The 18,572-nt window shown below is 41.6% G+C and overlaps 1 protein-coding gene across 2 annotated transcripts; it reads left to right on the top strand.

The window, feature by feature from the left end:
* Window positions 1–382: 382 nt before the first annotated feature.
* On the top strand, window positions 383–18,572 carry LOC144527967 (flotillin-2a). Of its 2 annotated transcripts, none has more exons than XM_078266339.1 (11): window positions 383–568; window positions 4,382–4,463; window positions 6,425–6,515; window positions 11,032–11,155; window positions 12,313–12,431; window positions 12,547–12,660; window positions 12,814–12,933; window positions 13,043–13,257; window positions 14,079–14,262; window positions 15,348–15,497; window positions 16,597–18,572. In XM_078266339.1, exons 1-11 carry the CDS (start codon window positions 520–522, stop codon window positions 16,645–16,647), a joined length of 1,299 nt encoding a protein of 432 aa, XP_078122465.1. In that variant the 5' UTR covers window positions 383–519; the 3' UTR covers window positions 16,648–18,572. The 2 variants fall into 2 exon arrangements, with proteins under 2 accessions (XP_078122465.1, XP_078122464.1); XM_078266338.1 differs by lacking the exon at window positions 6,425–6,515 and adding an exon at window positions 7,037–7,127 and having other exon boundaries at window positions 385–568.

Raw genomic sequence — 18,572 nt, 5'->3', positions numbered from 1 at the left:
TCATGAATAAAAAAGTTAGGTGACCCCCCCCGCCCAGACTAAAAAATGTTGGATGACCCTCCCCTCAGCAAAAAATAAAAAGACATGACCTTCCCCTATTTTCCTCCGGTGGTCCATTCCATAAATACCGAACGGTCCCTTAGGTTAGTTTTCGTGAGAGGACATTTAAACAACCACGCCTATTTTATGGTATCCTATACCTCGACGGTGGAGGAGGGGCAGAATCATAGGGCAGAATCGAGGGGAGGGGTAACTGATCATGTCAAGTGGTAGCACAATAAGTAAAGAAGTATGGCAGTGTGACCTTCAAAATAAAACCACAACGCGTATTTAAGGCATGTGTTCCTCAACATTACTTTTATTTTGAAAGTCATAAGCGGAAGCGCTTACTCGTTGCTCGACTATCGCGATTGTACTCATCGATGAGGTGGAAAAAAACAGGAAAACAGTGTGTTTATAAGTGAAATTTATTTTGTAAGCGTCGAGTTGGTTTGTATACGTGTTTTTTCTGTAGGTAAAATGGGGAACTGCCACACCGTTGGACCGAACGAGGCCCTTGTGGTTTCAGGTACGTTAACGCTTTTTGGACGATGCGTAGTTAACGTTACTAACGTTAAGTTAGCTAGCTCCTTGGGGTCGTTCCTGGATCGTCGCAAGGCTCGATGAATTGTTTAATGCTTAACCCTGTAAAACAATGAAAACACTATATTAACCTGTAATCAACCAATATGTAGACAGTAGCGTTGTGTCACAAACTAACAATACGTATACTGCGAGCCAAAATACGTTAATGTTAACGGTCGATATGTCCACACCATCCCAGAAAGAAAAAAAGCATGTCCCCTTAAATCTGAAGTGTTTATGTATTTATGTATTGTTTATGTATGTATAGGTACTAACGTTTATGCGTTTCTCCTCAGAAATATTTCTTGTCTCATAATACATCCACCTGTTTTCTCTGCTTAATCTTCTAAATTGTATTAAGTATTTGCTGTAAGGCGTGTTCAAGTGCTCTCTAGCTAACCATCTGAGGGTTAGTAAATTAGATTGGTCGTGGTTCCGCACCTTATTTATGTTTCTAAGTGCAACGTTTTGTTATGATAAATCAGCATTTATTGGACTAGCTGTGGGAAAGCTGCTGAGCCAATGAGGATATATGTTATGTATATTTTACTTGAGCAGTGGTGGTGGTAGGATATGGTGGCTCTCTGACGCAGAAGAAATAGAGCAAAAAATAATTAAATCACAGGGAAAGAGGTCCTGGATCAGCACACTATCAGCTGATGTTTCTCAGACCTAAAAAAAAAAAAAAAAAAACACACGTTTTTCAATGTCAGGGTGAAACTTTAAAGATCGTGTCAGTCACCACCTAGAGGAACGAACGGAGGTGAGTGGGCATGAGTTGCACATCCTGATTCCAAGACCGATTCATTCAGAATTGCCTAAAGAAGTGACTGTGTTTTTAAAAGGAGGCTGGGTGCCAAAGCACATTCCTTTTTTGGCCAAAGGCAAAACCTGACATAACGCCTCCTTATCTGCATGTTATGAGTAAAGGCATTCATTAATTAAGAATAAAACCCTGCATCAAGGAAACTTAAATTGATGACAGGATATTTATTTATTTATTTATTTTTATTTTTATTTTTTTAGCTTGTTTTGCTTCTCATTCATTCACATGGAGCTCCTCCTCCCTCCACGGTGAAGTGAATCAGGAATCTCAGATATGCTGGTGGTAGGCTGGAACCACTGCGGTTATGGTGTGGAGCTCCAAGCATTTCTATAGGTCCTCAGCCTGTTACCACTTTAGTTGGTGATGGGTTTTAAATAGTAAAAGCCTGTCTCGTCCACATTCCTTCATTAAATCCGCACTTCTAATCTTTATGAATTAGCCTAGATTATGTTTCGACAGAGCATGTCCAAAAATGTATTTTCATAGACATTCTACCTCTGGTTTAAAGTTTCAAGAGAGTTGATTATTTTGAAAAGCCAGTACCATTTTATCTAAGCACTACAGGTTACATTTTCTCAGCTATTGAATTGTTTGAGGCAAGAAAACAAGGGAAATGTGGCAATATAAAGACTCACAAGACGTCGTTATTAACTCAAGTTTCCCAAGTAATCCGTGTCCTTTTCCTGCGCCGCACATTGTAATGCTAGTTTCCTGTGGGATATTGTTCAGTCACACCAGGAAAGTACATTATTTGTATAATGGAAAAAATTTGAAACGCAATAGGCCACTGTGTCAGAGTGAGATTTCTCCTTATATACTTGACATTTCATAATATGACCCTAAAATAAATCTTTTATTAGTTACCCTGTTGGTGGAAATGTTAAAAGACATAATCAGCAGTGTGTGTGTGTGTGTGTGAGATGTGGGTCAATATGCCCTGCTATAATGTTTGTTTGCTGGGGGGGGGGGGGATATGTGTCAGTAAAGACAGTCCAGCGCGCCCCCCACCCCCACCTCCCCATCTGTCAGTTAACGTGTGACAGCTGGGAATGTTATGTTGGTGTTGTTGGAAACCCAGATTAAGTTATCAGACTGAGGCCATTGACTGGGACTAATATGTGTTACCCTACACCTATCTTGCATCTGCAAATGTCTCATATTCCCTAACAAACTATTGTTACTATACATTCTACAGTGCTGTGTTGAAAGGATGATGGCACATGACATCAGATTAAAAGTGGCACCGGATAGCGGCGAGGAAGTGCATGCACCTCGTGTTACAGGAGCAAACATTGTGGGTGCTGTGGTTGGAAGACAGAGTAGTGCTGGTTTTTTATGACTTTCTGAACAACACATGGTCCTCTTCCTAAGAAAGCACTTTTAAAACGGGGTCACTGTCTGATAGATCTTTCTCAGTGCCTCCTATGCTACTTTGGGTTTAAAGCCAAATTTGCTGCTACGGTCAGCTACATATAGGCTTGTGTTTTGTATATAGTATTATAAATTTGTTCCTTCCAATGAAGTGTATGAATTCAAGTGTTTAGTGTGCTTGCACACATCAGTTTGCATACAGCGCCAACAGGTCTGTAGAGGATGCGGTGTCCTTATGCCTCCACACTATTTTGCAGCACTTAGAAGCCCCAGTCGATTTTGCACGTTTTAGAACTTAAGTAGTTCAAATCAACAACATGCTCTCTAAAAAGTGGCACATAAACAATGGCGCCCCCCCGGGGTATGTACTTTCACATTTTCTGTATACTTTGTATACAAATGACTGTAACTCAAACTGTAACTCTGTCAAAATGTACAGTATACATTTGCTGACAACACAACAGTGGTTGGGCTGATCTCATCAGACAATGAATCAGCCTACAGAAAAGAGGTACTGTCCCTGGTGGACTGGTGTCATCCCCATAATCTCAAACTGAACATCTCTAAAAAGAAGCAGCTGGTGGTGGACTTTTGTAAGAACAGAAAGGCTCTCCCGCCACTGACCATAAATGGAGTAGAGGTGGAAAGAGTGGATAACTTCAAGTTTTTAGGTACAACAATATCCTCCACTCTGAAATGGGATGATAACCTGCTCAGCATCGTTTAAAAAAAGCCCATCAGAGACGGTTTTTCTCTTACGCCAACTCAAAATGTTTGGAGTTTCTGCAATTGTACAGAGCCGCTACATAGAGTGTGCTGACTTTTTCTATATCTGTGGTTTGGAAACTCCGCAGCTCAGCAGCTGTACAAAATTGTACGCACTGCCTCAAGAATCATTAATTGTGAAATCACTTCTGTCAGTCAGAGATGTATGTAAACCGCATCCAGCGAAAGGGACTGAAAGTCCTCCAAGACCCCACACACCCTGCTAACCCCTCACTGACTGTGACTCTCCTCGCAGGGAAAATACTAAAATCTATTAAACACTACAACAGCACCTCACGGAGACAATGCACTTGACTGCACTGATGTGTGTGTGTGTGTGTGTGTGTGTGTGTGTGTGTGTGTGTGTGTGTGTGTGTGTGTGTGTGTCCTGCTATGAATGCTTAGTTTTTTTGTTATGAGCACACTGCACCAAATTCCTAATATGGCAATAAAGTCTTGAATCATGTGTGAATGTGTTTAATTAAATTGCACACAGAATATTATCACATTCCACAAAAGTAGTCAGTTAAGGTTTTTTTTATTATTATTGTTAATTAGTGATATTAAATCTGCAATAACTGAGTTTTTTTGGCCACTAGCTAGCAGCGGAAACACGTGAACACAGCATTGACTTATATCACTTAAGTTTTAAGTTCTAAACAAGCTATATTAAATTTCTGATCTGTTGCATTTGGGCTGGTCATTTTTTTTGCGACTGTTATTTACTGATGCGGCTACAATTTTTTTCTGTGTTGATCATAACCGTGTGATTTCCATTTCATCTGTGTTGCTAAGGTGGTTGCTGTGGCTCAGATCAGAAGACGTATATTGTGGGAGGCTGGGCTTGGGCCTGGTGGCTCATCTCTGACATCCAGAGGTAAGAGCTCTCTCTCTCTCTCTCTCTCGCTCTGGCTCCAAACCAAAGAAAATGTTCAAATGTCTTTTAGAGCCATTCAGTCTTAAGGTGCTGGAACACCAAGGAGATTTTTTATTTATTTATTTGTGGTGTGTCCAGCGCCGTCGAGCCCCGCCAATTTAACATGTTAACTCTGTCTATTCAACATGTTGAATCGGCGTCGCCGATGTCGGTGGGAGGGATCACTCTGTTTAACTTAAGCAAATTAGTGCACAAGAAGTGAAACGTCAGTGAGGAAAGCAAGCAAACGACTCAAGTCAAGAGGGCACACAAAAAAAGGTGGCTGTAGGCTTTGCGGTGTGATCAAGTGCAACTTTTAGGACAAGACACAGGCGATGTGAGGAGACGCCACAGTCGGCCTTCGCGCCACTAGTTATTTGCCGTCTGCTTGGTGTGTCAAAACCTTTTTAATGGCACAGTGTGCTCACACACGTAGACAGTCAGGAAGCTTTTAAGAACACTGTATTTTTGCAACATGTTCACAGGTCTAAAAAATGTTGTCCATCCACATATTAGAAGTCATGCCTAAAGAATGAACAGGCTCTTTATGTAAGGTAAACTGGGCCTGAAGTACAATATGCAGAAATGTGTCAAATATTTTGATACTGTAAACACTGTAAAATCTCACAGTTGTGGCACTGGGATCAAAGTCCCTAATTTAATGTCAATGAAGTAGCTTTTGTTTGCAATGAAACTACAGTCAGGGCTGTCATGTGGCCAGCTTTCAGTGAGACTTTTTCATCTCTGAGTGATCACGACTTAAGACTGAACAGCTGCCCCCCCAATGTAGCTGTACCATCTGTAAAAACAGTGTACAGCAATTCTAATGGACACGAACTAACGTGTGATATCATTCCTTGTTTTTGGAGCTCCTGGGTTTAGTTTAGTTGTATTATTTTTGGGGTTTGCATGCCTATTTGTTTCTACTTTGCTAACCTGCTTTGCTTTGTCTGTTGTCTATCTTGCCCTGTCTAAGCCCTAATGTGTATCCTTCCGGTTACCCATTTCCCATTAAGTGCTGCTCTTTGTCTTTAGTTGCTGGGAGATTTAATGGTAGACCTCGACGATAACATAAAGTTGATGCATGGCTGGATTTACAAATCCCCATTTAGAGACCGGCTGTCCCAGGAATCCTTTCTAGCCTATTTTTTATTGTGCATTTTGGTCATGTGCAGTTTGGGCAACATTTCAGATGCTTTCTTGGATGATTAAAAACAGCAGAGAGTAGTGGCCCCTTAAGCTAAAAGCCCTGTGTGTGTATAAGGACGGCAATATAAGAAAGGGGAGGAGGCAGTGTGGCTTCCCGCTCATGATGCAGTAATCATGTTAACATCCAGGCCTGTGTCTCATTGATCCAATTCTTCTGGGAAGAAGGCGGAGCTGTTAACCAGAGAGTCTTCTCTTCTAACTGCTGCTGCAGCCTCTCATGTCTTTGACTCAGAAAACAGTGAATTTAAGTCAGTATTTATTGTAAAAGAACGGCTATGGCTGTTTGTTTGTTTTTTTTCATCTCTGAAACATAATCCCACTAAAACAATCCTTTCTCATTCTTGCGCAATCTCAATACAAAATGTAATCTTGGAGAGGCGCTTGATTCAAGAATCCTTTCGACACTGACTTGAGTTTCCATCTATGGATCATGCTCTTTTCCCCAGTTTATTGAAACATGTATTAACAGACAGAGACAAGAGAAGCTAAGCTGTGTTGTAGTTGTGACGATCCTGGATAGGTAAGTCGAGGTGTCAGCAGCACCACGTCATACATGAAACAGCCTTCAGAGCTACAACTGGCAAAGCAGGAGGTCCTCTTTCACCCCCCTCCCTCTTTCCCTTGACCATGGTAACTGACATTCCTAACAGCTGTTGTCCAACTTACTGTTTTGCCTCTGCTATTCCCGCCTGCCTGCCTGCCTGCCTGCGTAGAATGTCTCTGGAGGTTATGACCATCCTCTGTCGGTGTGAGAATATCGAAACTTCGGAGGGTGTTCCCCTGGATGTGACAGGGGTGGCTCAGGTAATGCATTTCACAAGACCAACAAAAAAAAAACCAGTGGCTGGTGCTCGCGACCAAAGGAAGACTCAGGAAAAAAGTTCAACTAACGAACTAACGTTGTCCGTTTATTTGCTTTTCTCATCTTCATGGCTTTTTTTTCTTCTGCAGTGGAGGGGATACAGTCAGCTGTAACTTGGGCTTCGCCAATAAAGCGGAACTCTGAGTCACTTTTGGCAACGGGGTCAATAAATGAAGGCTATCGAAATGGCCGAAAATAGGATTTGAGGAACCCAATGTTAAATACAAATGAATTAATTTGAATTAAAACTGCATTTGAAAACAGTTGCGGCAAAAATCAAAATCCTACAAAGTTTGAATTGTGGATAGCATTTCATTTTGCCCCGTTGTTAGTGATCTGGAGTCCTTGGGTGAATGGTTTCACTTTGTTCTGTTTTTTCCCTTGTGTTCTGGCCCCTCCCTTCATTTGCTTTCCCTCCGAACATGTCAATTTTTATTTTATATTTTTCCACATTCTTCAACAGGATAACGCTTGAGATTATGACCCTGCAGCCCAAGTGTGATGATGTAGAGACAGCGGAGGGTGTAGCTATTACTGTCACTGGGGTGGCTCAGGTAAATCACCACACTTTTCTGGGAATGCCAGTTCAGACTCCACTAACCCACACATCCCCCCCCCCTCCTGCTTGTCTTTAGTGATGGTCAAATGAAGCTTTGCGAACCACGGTCTTTATTTAAGACCGTGGTTCGCGAGGCTTCATTTGACCATCACTACTTTTCTTTGGCTTCACCCCATAATAACAGCAGAGGCGGTATGTCAAACAGACGCCTCAAGTTAAGATGCACACACCTGTGTTTTTGATTAGGACACATTAAGGCTACATCCACACGACTCCGTTTTCATTTTAAACCAGTATTTTAAAACAAAAACGATCTCCGTTCTCACAACCATTTTATTACTGTCTAGAATTAATCTCCGTAAATACTAACAAGCCTGAAAACGCATAATCATAAGCAGTTCATATACACTGGGCTTGCGCGTGCCAGTAAGGCTGATAATGCTGCCGGACACAGGGAAGTCATGCAAGCATTATAAAATGCAGAATTTAACCGCTCATCTGCTGCCAAGGTCAGAAACGCCTTCGTTATCCATGTTTAATTAACCACCGGTAGTCAAGGCTGATGATGATTGTTTTCTTCCGGAGAAGGGTCACACGATAGGGGCGTGACGAATCGGGGAAGGTCACGTCTTGACTGATAACACCCAATCAGAGAGCGTATGTGGGCGTCTGCATCGTCGTTTCCAAAGGTCCCCGTTTCTGCCCCTTCCAGACTACAAAGCAACCCCGCTATTTCAAACTAAAACGAGATCAGCATCATTTTCAAATGTCTCCGTTTTAGGGACTCTGAAAGCTCAATGGTGTTTTAAGCCCCCAACGTGTCCTTCCAGGCAGCCTGCGACTGTTGACTTCAAGGCACCTTACCTTAACCTTAACCATAACCATTGCCTAATCCTAGTGCCTTCCAGGCAGCGCTGCCTGGAAGGAGACGTTGGGGGCTTAAAACACGATAAACACTCTGAAATGCCGGAATAGTGTGGACTCGAGGCGTAAATGTCGTTTTAAAATGAAAACGTGGTTGTGTGGGAGTAGCTTGAGTTAGATGTACATACAGTAATGTTGGGTCAGATTGTAGTCAATCTCAGTGTTTTTTTTTTTTCATTGTGTCTGCTATTAAGTTGTTTGATCCTGTTCAGTGCCAAAAATATATTTTTTTTTTTTAGGTTGACGACTTTAAGTTGTTAAAGAGAAAATCCACCTTAAAATAAAGCTCACTAAACATCTACTCTGTGCGTACACAATAAAAGTTAGCAGCATCAAGACATGGACACTAGATGCGTAATAATGATATTATTGTGGAGATTGTTGTTAGTGAAAAAACATTAGGCATGATGAAGAAGGGCTCAGTATTACACTGTTGTGCAGTAACACACAGAGCAAAGCTATATCCACTGCGAACATTTGGCTCTCTGATTATGTCACTCTCTATCACAGTGACTGACAGAAGGTAAACACTGTGATTGCATGGGAAATAGTCTCCTAATTCATTCAGTTATGAGACAAAGCAAACCTTTCTTTAGCCGCTCACTATAACAGAGTGAATGAAATAAAGTAAACCCTATACTGTGGGGAATATAATCAAGCATGATATGGCCTGGTCCTGCGCAATACATTGTTGTTGTTGTGGTTCTATCAATCCCAAAGTTGCTAAAGTACAAAATCTACACTGTAAGTATGTATGGCAGGACTGTCCCTTATAAATCCAGTTTAAGTGTCTTTGAGCAACAAACTGTATCCCTACCTCCCTACCCTTAATAAAAAAGGAAATCTTGTTTTTTTTATGGTGGATTTTCTCTTAATAGAACCTGTTACACCATATACCACTATGTTCTGCATTTCTGTTTGCAAATGATATTCTGCTCATATTCATTTCCCTTTTTTTGACGGCATGCCAGTATTACTTTTTGGGTTTGACAGAAGATGCCTCATTGTCAGTTTTGTATTTTGGCCACAGTCATGCCAATGTTCCTCTCCTCTGTGTTTTTGCTACATGCATGCTGACAATGAGCCCACTGTGTGGAGCTAAACAGCCCCTCGCTCTCACACAGTTCACTTCACAGACAGGCTCATCATGCCACTGTTTGATTGGTCCAGCCTAAACCAAAGCCATTGTGGACCATGTGTCCCATGACAACATGAGTAGTGTGTCCTTGTTAAATTAAAGAGACACATATAGAGGTAGGCCCCCAGCAGAAATAATGTAAAGGAAACCAGAGCAGAATGTTAGTCTGGGGGTATTGTTTTAACTTTTAATGTCAGGTGGATATCAATCACACTCTTTCATTTCAGTCACAGTTTGAGTATTTTTGTCTACTTTGACAGCCTACTGGTCAGTTATCAGTAAAACAACATCAATTGACAGATCCAACAAATCCATCACCTTAAAAAAAAAAACAATCTTGGAAGTTTAGACCCCATGTGATCACATTTCCTGTATTTGTGCTTTTCAGTTTTGTGTCACGAGGGAGCGGTGGGTTTGGAGGAGGCAGGAGGAAGGGTGGTGTCACGAGGGTAATGCGGGGGTTGGAGTAGTAGGTCAGGAGTTAAGTGGTAGAGATTGCACACTTTATTCCAGTGTCATGTGCGGCACGGCTCCCCCTGCTGTCTGTTTGAGCTGGCCTGAGTGTGGTTGTGTGGCTGGCTTGCAGCCTTTTCTGTTTTCAGACGTGTTTCCGTGGAATGACGTCCATCCTCCCTGACTTTGTGTTGCACTCATTCTTGGTATGAGTGCATGTCGCAAAACAAAACCATGTGCAGACCTCTCGCCTAAGGACCCAGCTCACTCTCTCTTTTCTTACAGCTCCCGTGGAGTACAATATCACCCAAAACCTTTTTGATTTCCTGACTGTATAAGTGACCTCTCTTACTATGGATGACTGTCCTTGTGTTTATCTTGTAAATCTCAGGTCATTGCCATTGATTGTCCTTTTGTTTAATTTTATTGTAAATTATCCCAATGATGATTCTAGTATCTATTTATCTGGGTACTCAGTCCCCTTTTTCCCCCTAGTCCGACGCCCCTGAGTACATGCTTTGCTTGTCATCATAAGTCCAAAAGGAACAGGTTTGAAGTCAAATTGTCTGCATCTTCTGCTATTGATCACAGATGTAAAGCATCTAATAGCTGATTTTTGATCGTAGTTTGACGTGAAGGCCATGGCTCAGTCTGCACTTCCAGGCACCATACATTGTGACTACGGTCACTATGTTATGATAAATGATGCTCTGTACATGCATAGCTAGTATAGTGTATTGAAATATAACAACGAAGAAGCATTTGGGATTTTGCACATGTAGTTTTGGTTTTTGAGAAACATAAACTTAAAAACTTGAACATGAATTGTTAATTTATCATAATAAATCTGGCCATATAGAATGTGCTTGATGTCAGTATTGGCCAATATGTTTCAAACCCTTGTTTAATCAGGCTTACAGTTACAGTGATCAGCTCTGAGTGTATGCAGCCTTGCATCCCCCAGGCTGTTGATGTTGTGTTTATAGTTCTATTTTTTCTGTATAACTAAGAATTGAAACAGTTCATCACTACACGGACAAATCAATAGCAATGATGCAGGACCATAAGTTTGATGTACCCAAAAATTGCATTGCAGACCTTGCAAGATTTTTCTTAAATTCTATTTTTTTTTTGTGTTAATTTCCCATTCTAAATGTTATGCTTTTATTTTGGACTTGTTTTCTATACATTCCTGATGGTGTAAATGTGACAACAATGATGTGTGGTAACTGAAAAGAGAGAAAATGATTGTTGGATGATACCACAAAAGCTAGTATGTGTCATGTTTTCATGGTTGCCACACCCATGTGTGCCTGTGTTTGTATTTGTTCCTGTGTTTGTGGATGTGTGTTCAGCTGATGATCTTTGTCCACATCGGCACCAGGTAAAAGTGATGACAGAGAATGAACTGCTGGGTTACGCCTGCGAACAGTTCCTGGGGAAGTCAGTCATGGAGATCAAGAGTGTCATCCTGCAGACCCTTGAGGGTCACCTGCGCGCCATCCTTGGTGGGTGGTCTCTCCAAACTGCATTGTCATCGTTTCTTTTTAGTATTTCCAACCAATGTGTACAGTCCATGTAGTTTGTCTTATATTCTAGGTCGAGAAGGAGAGTGATTAGGGGAGACAGATAGATCCAAAAGGTCCTTTCTTACTTATTTTTTCTTACATTAACTTTTTTAAATTTTCTTTTATTATAGAAACATTTTTGAATCAATACACTTAGCAAGATAAGCCACCAGTGAAAGACATGAACCCAACATGAACATTCTTTGCTACCAGAAGATTGTAAATGGCTGTAATTATCATGATTCTGGTTTCTTCTAAATGTAGATACATTTTATGGCTATTTTATTATTATTATTTCTCGAGTTTAAGTCTGTTTTGTTCAGTATGAGATAAGAACCTCACAATGTGTTTACCAAGTTTTACCAGACATGTTTTTTTGTGGATTAAAATGTGCCAGTCTGCCATTGATGACTCGGCTCGGCCCAGTTTAATTTCCATGCTGGTAAAATGTGTTTGACTTAAACACACAATGTGTGTCAGCAGGCGTGTGCTATTATAGAGCAGCTATCCGCATGCACAACAACACAATGATCAAACAAGAACAAGTAAAAGGTCAATTTGATCAAAGTGTGCAGAATGAGACAGAATGACACTAAAGACATAGAATATATTGAACAAAATGGCAGGTGCTGCTTCTGTTTATTTAAATAAAATGCTGTTGCAAACATATAATGATTACCTTCCTCTGTGTCAGAAGAGCCGGTGTAGAGGGTAACAATGAGGATGTATATATCTGATAATGTCACAGATAATCTTCCATTGTGTCTCTTGACATATTTTTGTCAAGAGACACATCTTTGTCAGTGTGTCCAATTTTAGTTAAATAATGTCTGTAGAGAACCCGGATAGCTCACCTGGTGGAGCGGGCGCCCATATATAGAGGTTTACTTCTTGGCGCAGTGGGCCCGGGTTCGATTCAGACCTGCGGCCCTTTGCTGCGTGTCGTTCCCCCCTCTCTCTCCCCTTTCATCATCTTCAGCTGTCCAGTCAATAAAGGCCTAAAAATGCCCAAAAAATAATCTTAAAAAAATAAATAATAATGTCTGTAGAAGTTAGTGTGAAAGGGAAGGCACTAACCAGCGTTACTATCCTTTCAGGCACCCTAACCGTTGAGCAGATTTATCAAGACCGAGACAGATTTGCCACTCTGGTGCGAGAGGTGGCATCACCTGACGTTGGCCGCATGGGCATCGAGATCCTCAGCTTCACCATCAAGGTGTGAGACTTCATTCTGCACTCATCTTTTGAACATTCGTTTTCTAAATTTGAAATTAGAATAATTGAATTACTTGCCATACCTTTTTTTTAATATTTATGTATCCCTTTGACAGGATGTATATGATAAAGTGGAGTACCTGAGCTCACTGGGCAAAACGCAGACCGCTGCAGTACAGAGGGATGCAGACATCGGAGTGGCAGAGGCAGAGAGAGACGCTGGCATCAGGGTAAGAGGAGCTTCAAGAGGAAATTAAACCTTCAAAAGAGCAACTGAAAAAACATCCGTTCTCTTGATTGTCAATAGCTGTACCATTAGGAAACCAACAAACTGCTCCTAATCTATCCCCCTGTCGTTATCCTCTGCACGTCGTCTTTTACAGGAAGCTGAGTGTAAGAGAGAAATGATGGATGTTAAGTTCTTAGCTGACACAAAAATGGCTGACTCCAAACGAGAGCTGGAAATGCAGAAAGCTTCCTTTAATCAGGAAGTGAACACAAAGGTATTGCATTGTATAGTTTAGATTGCATTTTGAGCAGAATATTGTCAACAGTCGAAGATGAGAGTGAAGTATTTATAATAAAAAAATAAAAAAATACCCGCCTCTCTAGAAAGCAGAGGCTCAGCTGGCGTACGAGCTGCAGGCGGCCAAAGAGCAGCAGAAGATCTGCCTCGAGGAGATCGAGATCGAGGTGGTGCAGAGGAAGAAGCAGATCACTATCGAGGAGAAGGAGATCGACCGCACGGAGAAGGAGCTGGTGGCCACCGTGAAGAGGCCTGCCGAGGCCGAAGCCTACAGGATGCAGCAGCTGGCTGAGGGTCAGAAGTGAGTGGCTCCCACACACATCACCCTTCAGTGCCCAGTGCAAACATTCTCTTAATGTCTCCATACTGAGGGCTCATTTGTCATTTTCCAAATATTCATGATTCAAGTGTCGCTGTCCTTTTTATTTTAAGTTGTGTACATTTATATCACCACAATTCCTGAAACGGCAACTATGCAGCAACAACCAATACTGGATATAATGTTACTTAACATCCCCTGTGTCATAATTCAAGATGTTTACTCATCTAGAGACCCTGTTTGGATTGAGTGATGCACTAAAATGGAAATGAGTCCCATAAAGCTACATGTGTACGTGCGTGCGTGCATGTGTGTAGGAGCTCAGCCCAGACACAGGACCCAGACAGGAGAGAGGCTGCAGTGTGATGATACATACTACAGTTTGAGCCCCAGGGCCCGTTTAATACCGCGTTTTGGTACCCATCCCTAAATAAAATTTAAAATTAAGATTTTCCTTACTCGTTGCATTTTCTTTTGCGATGTGTTCATCGTTATCCCTGTAACATTATGGCCACAATTAGGCCTATTGACAATACACGTCCAGCCATATACTAGGTTTTGACCTAGTCTTGTTTAAGTTAATAATGTTGTATGATACTGTTAAAGTTTATTTACATCCGCACAATAAACACAGTAGTAACACCGGGCTAAACTCTATTTTCAATTTACAATCTGCTTCTTTTTTTTTTAACCTGGAAATCAAGCTTAAATAATCAAAAATGATTGTAGAACAGTACATGACTGATTGCTAATGAGAGTAAACACTAAACAGTCCTTTTGATGCTTCTCTAACCCAACCCCAGGATAAAGACGGTGCTGACGGCGCAGGCGGCAGCCGACAAAATCCGCCTTATCGGTGAGGCGGAGGCCTCGTCCATCAAAGCGGTGGGGAAGGCCGAGGCTGAGAAGATGAGGCTGAAAGCTGAGGCCTACCAGCAGTACGGCGAGGCTGCCAAGACAGCTCTGGTCCTGGAGGCTCTGCCCTTGGTCTGTGCTATTCATTTATACACCACTGGTTTTAAAAGCATTCACCGACATTTGGGAAGTTTGGTCTATTGGTCTGATTACCCCAATGTCTTCACCACTAGAGAGTTGGCACCAAAGTCATCTTTCACCATGTGAATGCTAACAAACACATTCTGTAAAAAAGAAATAGCCATGGGCAGTTAATTAAAACATGAAACATGTTTTTAGTATTCAGAAGTTGGCATATCTATTTTTTTTTATCCACAAACTAGTCTTCACCATCACATAAGTCTATTATAAATCAACCGCGTTAAAACATAGCGTGTGTTGTCAATACCTCCAAAGAGTTTCCTTAACACGCCAGCCAGGTTTACATGTGGCTCTTTAAAAATGAACCAATCCTCCTCAACATGGTGTTTATTAAAGTATCCTAGTACACTAGTCAGGGACAGATGATTTTGGTGCCAATATTTTAGTCACATCTTGGTAAGGACAACAAAGGGACAAAACCCCCAAGAAGTGGCAAATGTTGCAAATATGCAAAGGTTTATTTGTACATATGCATAATATGAAATGTACAGAGTCTTTGGAGATTAGACTCCATCGTTATAAAAATAATTTTGAAGGGGTAGAGAGGCCAAGGCATATCCCCCCCGATGGAGTCTAGACACTGGTGGTGGTGGTGGTGGTGGTGAAGGAGCCCGAAGACCGGACCGAAGGAGCCGACGGGAGCAGTCTGCCGGAGGAGGACCCGGGGTGCCGTGGGTGACGATGACTGGAGGAGGAAGGGGAGGAGAAGGGGTGGCACACTTTGCCTGAAATGACAGCTGACAGCAGCAGGGAGAGAAACAGATTTAAAGCAGGGATGTAATGCTGTGATTGGCTCGTGAAATTCATGGCCAATTCCGGTTGGTTTAACTGAAAAGTGAACGCCTCGAAACAGCTGATCAGTTTTAGGACGAGAGAGAGGTGGATGAGGTTTAGAAGTCTTCCTGAAAGAATTTACGCTGAGCTTCATGTTCATGTCAATTCCTGTCATGTAAAGACGGTACGTGGAGTGTTTTGACAGCGAACTAACAAACCAATGCTCACTTGTGTTTGATCAGATTGCCAGTAAGGTGGCGGCACCCCTGTCCAGGACCGGCGAGATCGTCATGCTGAGTGGAGACGGCAGCCGCGTGTCTGGAGAGGTGAACCGTCTATTAGCTGAGCTCCCTGTGTCCGTCAACGCCCTCACCGGGGTGGATCTGACTAAGGTGAGAGTGGCACGGTCTCTCCGCAGGAGTTCATATTTTTCATCACACACACTGTAAGCTTGCATGCTTGGCTTGCTTTATGATTATGTTTGAACTTCATGACCAAAAAAATAGAACAAAAAGCAGCTCATAACTACTGTTGATCCATATATCTGCTAGAAATGAGATTTTCCGTGGAATAAAACATCATTACAACAGATGACCAGAGGGCATTTAATAGGGCACAAACACCCACCGACGCTCAAAGATTCTCCATCTTGCCAGGCTGTAGTTCCATGCTGTTAGTTTGTTAATCATTCACGTCTTCAGGGATTTTCTAACAAAATAGCAAGAATGCATAGCAGTTTGGGAGCAGCCTGGGAAGCCACATGGAGAATTTTACCACCCACACATGAACAAGGTTTAATATTTCTGACTAAAAGCTGAAAGTCTTATTATGTAAATAGAAAACTGTTTGCCAACACGGTCCCCATAACAATATCAATGTATTTCTATGTAGTTTGTTGTTGTTTGTTGTCTGTAGCCTATTGTCAGCCCCTTGCCCAAAGGCTCTTTGTTGACACCATGGATGTATGATAAGAACTGGCGTTTTGAGGCAGAGCCCTGTTCATTCCTATGAGATTTGCTAAGTGGCCCATGAAGCCAAAAAAGCTCAACTGCAGTGCTTCCTTACCATGGGGCCCAAACAGCAGGCCCACTAGAGACCTCCGCCGGCCGAGTGGGGCTCCGCTAACTTGATGGGGATTAAATGAGTAAATCGTGCCGCTCTTCTAGACTTTCCAAATACTATCGGACCGAAGTAATTTGCTGTGACTAATTTACAGACGTTGCCATGTAAGTCTATGGGGAAAAAGTCTTTTTGTGCCCCGTGGCATCACGTGATGGGCATTGAAGGTGTAATTCAACTGTTTGGCTGCTGTGTCAAATTGGCTTAATATTTCATATTTGCATATTTCATTCCAAAGTGGAAGATTGCTGTGTTGGAGAAATATGATCTACAGCTGTAGTTTCTGAATGTGTGACAGTACTGTAAGCTAGGCCCTTATATTTATTACTCTCTGTTAAAACCAGCTAATGCTTCTGCCCTCTGATCCCACAGATCCCTCTATTCCAGAAGATGGCCAGCCCACAGTGCCAAGCAACCATCTGATGAACCAGGCCAGAGACTCTAAATCCTTCAACATTTATCTGCCTCAAGCATGAAAAGAGTTTTTTCAGCCTCCGGCCCCTTATGTGACTGTCTTTGACCAGAAACAAGAGTTTTTTTTTTATATTTTTAAGAGGTTTTTAATTTTCTAAAGGAAAACAAGCTGGGGCCTTACTTCTAAAGGGCCAGACTATATTCACCTTCTGTTGGATTTAGTTTTAGACACATTGATCCTTATCACACTGCACTAGTTAGCCAGGATTATATGCTGCCATCCTGTCCAGCCCTAGAAATCAGTCAGAGTTGGTCCACTTTGAATGTGGTGGTGTTAAACATTATTTTAGAAGGAAAAACACCTCAGTCTTCAAGATTTGGAGCTGGAAACAGTCAAAAAAAATTAAAGCCAAATCTGAATATTCTTCTCTGCTCCAGAGCTGTTAAAGTTTCTGCCTCAAATTTGGGGTGCACCACTTCCGTGTCAGGTGTTCTGGCATTTATTCACCTTGGGGGTAGAGTGTCCAGCCTCTGCCTCTTCGTCCTCAAACAGAGCCCAGTTAGTGAAGCAACTTGCAGTAGACTGAGCCCGGTGTGAAATGGGCAGCTTTTATTTCCTCGTTGCTTTTAAAACTCTTTATATTTTTTTATAGATGAATTAACTCTAACTCAGAGAAAATTTGATGAATTACCAAACCTATGGCTGACCAGATCTTAACCCACTGTGATTGTAAAAGGTACACTATATTACAATATCAGTAATATTTGAATCACTTGTATGATAATTCTTACCTCGCGGTATACTGTCATGTTGCCTGTCTTCTCGTTCTGATGTGCAGTGCCTGTTTACCACTCAAGTGCCCAAACCTTAGGACGGTGATTTTGGCTTTAGTTGGATTTATGTCTATATCACTGTGTTTATAGATGGATGATGTTTTAATATTGTTCCCTGTTCTCATAATATCTGCTTATACTAACAACGGTGTTTACGCTTCACTTTTGTTGCGTGTTTTAGCACATGGGCAGATATAAAACACTAAGCAAACGCATAACACAAAGCCATACTTAGAGAAGATTAGCCTTAAAAGATACCCTGAATATTTCTTTCTTACTTGAGTAGCACGTGGTAGACGGTCAGCGCCTGAGCTTTGATTCATTTTGGTTCCTCCTCCTGAGATGAACTGTTATAGTCCTCCTTCTACGCAGATGTGGTAATGTGTTTCTGGGATATCGTTTTGTAACGTTCACTTTTGCAGACTGTATACACATTTTGTATATTTAAAGAGTCACCCCTCACCTCTGCTGGTTGAAAGTTACCACTATGTTGCTTATCTGACCACACCCAATCTGTGATGACAAAGCAAGTTTAGTGTTCCAATCAGTCGGTCCATACTTCATTAAGTTGGAAGATAAGAATGTGATCACATTGTAACTGTACTGAGCGTAGTGTTGGTAAATTTAATGTCGAGCAGTTGGACCAATGACTTTTTCTGCTGCAGCATGTAAATCAAAGAGGATACTACTTTTTTTTTCTTATTAGTTGCTCTTGTTGATTTAGGTCAATCTAATTTATACATATTGACTGTTACAATCGTTTAAGCGTTGAAAGCCAGATGACAAATGTCCATAGTGATGGTTTATGTTGCATCATCACCTGTGGCAAGAAGATCCAGTGTTGAAACCAGTTTCAACCTGTAGATGGCAGTATCAACACGTAGTTTCAACCCATGTTGAGTTAGTGAATGAGCCACCACATCATCCAACCAAGTCACATCATACATCATCATTAACCACTTTACAGAATCTGTGAACTTAAATGTTTTTGTTTGATTTTTGCCACTGACTGTTACAAAGTTATCATAGTCGCACCAGCTTCTTTATTTTCTGTGAATAAACATAAGGCTTCAGACTTGTTTTGGTCTGAGCAAATGTCA

Source organism: Sander vitreus, chromosome 13, assembly GCF_031162955.1.
Source record: "Sander vitreus isolate 19-12246 chromosome 13, sanVit1, whole genome shotgun sequence".
NCBI classification, from domain to species: domain Eukaryota; kingdom Metazoa; phylum Chordata; class Actinopteri; order Perciformes; family Percidae; genus Sander; species Sander vitreus.
Note: the sequence above shows the minus strand (reverse complement) of the source record. Positions and strands in the feature narration are given on the sequence as shown.

Excerpts from the sequence above, each read along its gene's own strand:
- LOC144527967 (XM_078266339.1), top strand. The coding sequence starts at position 520 with ATGGGGAACTGCCACACCGTTGGACCGAACGAGGCCCTTGTGGTTTCA. Across the intron at positions 569-4,381 it reads CGAGGCCCTTGTGGTTTCAG|GTGGTTGCTGTGGCTCAGAT; the intron begins GTACGTTAACGC and ends TGTGTTGCTAAG. Across the intron at positions 14,263-15,347 it reads TCCTGGAGGCTCTGCCCTTG|ATTGCCAGTAAGGTGGCGGC; the intron begins GTCTGTGCTATT and ends GTGTTTGATCAG.